At 42.9% G+C, this 4957-nt stretch overlaps 1 protein-coding gene across 1 annotated transcript; it reads right to left on the bottom strand.

Annotated features, from left to right (window-relative positions):
• Positions 1-3913: 3913 nt before the first annotated feature.
• LOC147581816 (small ubiquitin-related modifier 1-like) lies at positions 3914-4650 on the bottom strand. The gene is made up of 2 exons (XM_086702904.1): positions 4347-4650; positions 3914-4298 (listed from the first exon to the last, which is right to left on the bottom strand). The coding sequence occupies exons 1-2, from the start codon at positions 4516-4518 to the stop codon at positions 4198-4200; spliced, it is 273 nt and encodes a 90-aa protein (XP_086559030.1). The 5' UTR covers positions 4519-4650; the 3' UTR covers positions 3914-4197.
• Positions 4651-4957: the final 307 nt, after the last annotated feature.

Raw genomic sequence — 4957 nt, 5'->3', positions numbered from 1 at the left:
AGGTGCCTCACATAAACCACTACATTTAAACTTCAAAGAACAGTTCTGAAACAAACAATTGTATCATTAACTACAATTTAGAGTGGAGAAAATCAAAGCAAATGTAAACTAAGTAACGTTTCCAAGGTGTAAGATCTTCTTCAAAGCCAGAGTTTGATTCCAACGTCCCTTTTCTTTCTACTCCATCACCCAGTGTTGCAGCCCATTCCTCTGTAAACTGAATGAAATAGGAAACATCACAGACTTTGTACAGGGCTTGCAGCGATACTTTGATTAATGAATTCTCTGGGAGCAAAATTCTTTCATAACAATAACATGTTTTAAAAAATGCTCCTTGAGGGGCGCCTGGGTGGCGCAGTCGGTTGAGCGTCCGACTTCAGCCAGGTCACGATCTCGCGCTCCGTGGGTTCGAGCCCCGCGTCGGGCTCTGGGCTGATGGCTCAGAGCCTGGAGCCTGTTTCCGATTCTGTGTCTCCCTCTCTCTCTCTGCCCCTCCCCTGTTCACGCTCTGTCTCTCTCTGTCCCCAAAATAAATAAACGTTGAAAAAAAAAATAAAAAAAAAATAAAAAAAAAATAAATAAATAAAAAATGCTCCTTGAATTTTTTTGAGATGTGACAGCCGAAATTGCGGCTGTGTACGACAGAGATACTTCGCTGCACAGTTTCTCTTTGCCTTTGCCCAGCCGAAGAGAATCAGGACCCACACTGGGTGGGACTGAACCTTTTCAAAGTCATTTTCCTCTTTGAAGGTACCACATATTGCACAGTTACTTTATGCCAGTTAGTGTGTTAGGTACTATACATCCTTTTTTTTTTTTTTTTTTAATTTATTTATTTTTGAGACAGAGAGAGAGAGAGACAGACAGACAGAGCACGAGCAGGGGAGGGGCAGAGAGAGAGGGAGACATAGAATCTGAAGCAGGCTCCAGGCTCTGAGATGTCAGCACAGAGCCCCACGCAGGGCTCGAACTCCCCAACCTTCAGATCATGGCCCGAGCTTAACTGACTGAGCTACCCAGGTGCCCCTGCATTCATTTTTTAAAAAAAGTTATGTGACTTTATTATCTCTTATTTTTACCATTTTTTATTCTCCCCTCCCCTGTGTTTACAGCACTCAGAGTCTCAGTGCAGAATCAGGGAGGAATCTGCTCCCAGGCAGTTGTATTTATCGGTAAGTGACAACTGAACTTCATTCTGAAGATGGTTCTTGGTGTTGCCTCAACCAGTATTTGTATTTGCAAATCCTGGTCAGTGTATGGCAGACTCATGGCAGACTCGTTGTAAACGGGCATATTCCTGACCACCACCTAAATATTTTAAATCACTGTATTTTTACTTGTCATTCTAGCGCACTGTGCTTAATTAAAGAAGCCGCGCCTCTTGCTGGGAAGCGTTTTCTCTGTGAATAGGACGTAGAGATCAGTTAGGAAGCCTGGTGGAGATTGTTATGTGGAACAAAAACATCCCAAGAATCATGATTTTATAGGCTTTCCAGGCCCAGATGTATGCTGTGCTTCCTTTTTCGTCCATTTATTCTATCATTTTATTTTCAGGCATTGATAGTTTGTTGGCAACAATGGATTAAGAAGCAGTCACTGCTCATAAAGAGCTCACATTCTAACGGGGAGATGTATCTATCATTCACTCAAACAGTATCTCCCTGAGACCCAGGCAAGAGGGGCTCCAGCCCTGGCCTGTGTGTGCTCTAGAAAGCCTCACTCTGGTCTCTGCTTTGGCTATGGCCCTTCCCATAGGTGGGAGAGTTTGGAGAGCCAAGTGAATGTAATCAACCCAGAGTTTGTCTCCCTGTCTGGATCATGCACTGGGCTTGGAATTCTCTGCACTGTCCTTTGTCCTAAGTCCATTTTCTGGGCTGTGCCGCAGGTATGTATGCACACACCTTGGCCTGAGGGACGGTCCTGGGGTAGCTGTTTGCAGGGTAAAAGATGGAGCTTGGGGGGCGCCTGGATGGCTCAGTCAGCTGAGTGTCCGACTTTAGCTCAGGTCATGATCTCACGGTTTGTGACTTTGAGCCCCGCGTCGGGCTCTGTGCTGACAGCTCAGAGCCTGGAGCCTGCTTCGGATTCTGTGTCTCCCTCTCTCTCTACTCCTCCCCCACTCATGCTCTGTCTCTAAAAAATGAATAAACCCTAAAAAAATTAAAAAAAAAAAAGATAGAGCTTGGACGGGGCTGGCAGTCCACGTGTGTGTGTGTGTATATGTGGAAGCTATTGCAGCGTGGAAGGACGTTTGAGGAGGGAGCTGGTTATGCAGAGAGGTCAATGTGGTGGTGGGGCTGGGGCCAGCTCTCCCAGTGTGTCCGGTTCTGGCCTTGACCTGCCAGGAGTTCAAGCATTCTAACCTCGAACTCAGCCATCCAGAAGATATATTTCTCAGGGCAGGAGGAAAGAATATATCTTATTTAACAGTTTGTCAGCTGGGTTTGTAACTTTCAAATATTTGGATAGGGAACAAGAGGGCTTCCGGTTGAATTTTTGCCCTGGGCCTTGCAAATATTTGGAAAGAGCTCCACTTGGAATTAAAAGAACCCTGAGAAGAGGAGTCACCCAGGTTGGAAGAATCAGGTAACACCTGAGCTAGATGTTGAACAATAAATTAAAATGATTTAGGCAAGATGGAGGGATGAAGGCTGTCCAGAGCATGGAACAGACAAGTGCATTTCATGCACGAGCAAAGGCAAAAAAGGCAGCACAGGGGATGGGGTGTGTTTGAAACACTGGTTAGCTTGCTGGAACTTAAAGTTCAAGGAGAGTGGAGTTCACTGGAAAGCCAGTCAAGTTGCATCATCAGGTTCTCTTACCTGAACAGTCCCTGATGAGTTCTAGGAGTTGCTGCAGGTTGTGGAGGCTTTAGGTGGAAAGGATGGCCAGGTTGAGATCTGGAGCCATTTCTGTGTCAACATTTCTGCTTATTTGCCTACTAAGAGGTCCAGGATGGGGACCTGCATGTCCAGGTTTCGACATTTGTTGTGATTTCTTTTTTTCATGTGAAATAAATATTTCCTTTTGGATCATTTTTTTTTTTCCCTCAAAAAGGGTTCCCTCACCACGTTATAGTTGCCTCGGGCCCCACCAGAGCTGGGTCTGCCCTTGAGTTCAATATGTCTTGGAGAGATGAGGTAAAAGAAGTTGCAGGGAATAAGCCTTGATTTTTGGTTTTGTGTTTGGTCTTTGTTTTTGTTTGTTTTTATGGCTTTTACAAATCGTTTGTTTATTTTAATGAAGGTGGTACAGACAATGTCCATTGGAAACCCATATCCCCGGCCAAAAAGTACAAATAAAATTAAAAAAGAGCAGGGTTCTGTTGAATACACTTCTGCATGAGTAAATTTATTAAGTGCTAATGAAAATTAGGACTTTTCTGGGATCTTCTGACAAGATTTTTCTTTTATCTTAAAATGCTTTTTCTTCAGTGAAGCCATCTTTGGAGTTAGTCTTCACTTTCACTGTCTCTTGACAGATGTCTTGACTCCAGTCTGATATTTTTCTTCTCTCTTTTTTTTAATGTTTATTTATTTTTGAGAGAGAGAGAGAGAGCATGGACAGGAGAAGGGTAGAGAGAGGGCGACAGAAATTTGAAGTAGGCTCTGGGCTGAGAACAGAGAGCCTGATGTGGGGCTTGAATTCATGAACTGTGAGATCATGCCCTGAGCCAAAGTCTAAAGCTTAACCAACTGGGTCACCCAGGTGCCCCTGATGTTTCTCTTCTTTTGGTTCAGACCCTCACATTTTAAAAGGAGCTTCAAGTTAAGGAAAGGTCATTTTTTCACAGTTCAGTTTTCTGAAAAACTTCCATCACCCACAGTCATAGTCCAGGAGTGAAGCAATCAGATGTGGGAACTTCAGGGTCGATTGGAAAGTTATTATGAACACCCTCATTTTTCGATCTTATTAATCGCAAGCCTGAAAATACACAGACCCGAAAAAGGTGGACTTTCTGTGCTCATATGTAATTTTTAAAAAGGAGAGTGCAATATGAAGGGGGCTGAAGTTTGATCACCAAAAATCAGCACAACGAAAACAAGTGGAAATGAATCATGGACACGAGAATTCAAATCATCAGATGTTTTAAAGAGATGGGGTGCCTGTTTTCCAGTCTGTGTTGAACACCTACATTATAAAAAAACATTTTTAAAAATAAAAAAGGATTGAGAGTAAAGAAAAAAAAAAGAATATCTAAATCATTGAATGTCCCCTTGTTTGTTCCTGATGAACTTCAATCACATCTTCCTTCATTCCCAGTTCTTTTGGAGTGTGATTCCCAGCAGTTCTCTGACCTGCAAAGAGAAATCTGACTGAATTTACTGGCACTCCCTGTGTTTGACAGTATGCTTCTTTGAGTCTCTTGAGATATGTTGTCATTTTCACTTTGAGAAAGTGGATCTTTGAGCAGTGGATCTCACTGCTCTCCTGTCCAATGACTTGGAGTTTAATGTATTCTCCTTCCTTCTCATCCCCCAAGTCCTCAGCTGAAGTTTTTGCTTCCTGGTCAGACATGGTGATGGTGGCTTCACCCAGGGTCTCTACATAGCAGCGGTCTCCGGTAGGCAGAAGCTTGCTCCAGGGTTTACAAATCCCTCTCCCTTCCCCTGAGCCTTGATTACTTGAAGGCTGTGTGAGACACACAGGATTTTTAGGTAGACAAGTGATCTGGGTATTTCCATATTGCGTGGACCATTTGGAGGTAATGATTGGATTGGACATTTAGTAATCCCACTGAGTCAGGATGTTTTTCTAGACAAGGGAAGTAGAGGAAAAAATATTGATTGAATAAAATTAATAAGACTTTATGTTTGATTAGAAATACATAGTAAAAGAGTCAAAGATGAATTTGAGGTTTTTAATTTAGGGGTCTCAATGGATGTAGCACTGATCTGGGAGAAAAAAAATACATTCAATTTTAAAGCATTGAGTTTACATCTGCATAGGGTGTGTA

This window comes from Puma concolor, chromosome B1, assembly GCF_028749965.1.
Source record: "Puma concolor isolate L17-30 chromosome B1, mPumCon1.1.hap2, whole genome shotgun sequence".
Lineage (NCBI taxonomy): Eukaryota > Metazoa > Chordata > Mammalia > Carnivora > Felidae > Puma > Puma concolor.
Note: the sequence above shows the minus strand (reverse complement) of the source record. Positions and strands in the feature narration are given on the sequence as shown.

Coding starts and splice junctions, on each gene's coding strand:
- LOC147581816 (XM_086702904.1), bottom strand. CDS start 4,518: ATGTCTGACCAGGAAGCAAAAACTTCAGCTGAGGACTTGGGGGATGAG. Junction 4,299..4,346: donor GAGACTCAAAGAAGCATACT/GTCAAACACAGG, acceptor TTCTCTTTGCAG/GTCAGAGAACTGCTGGGAAT.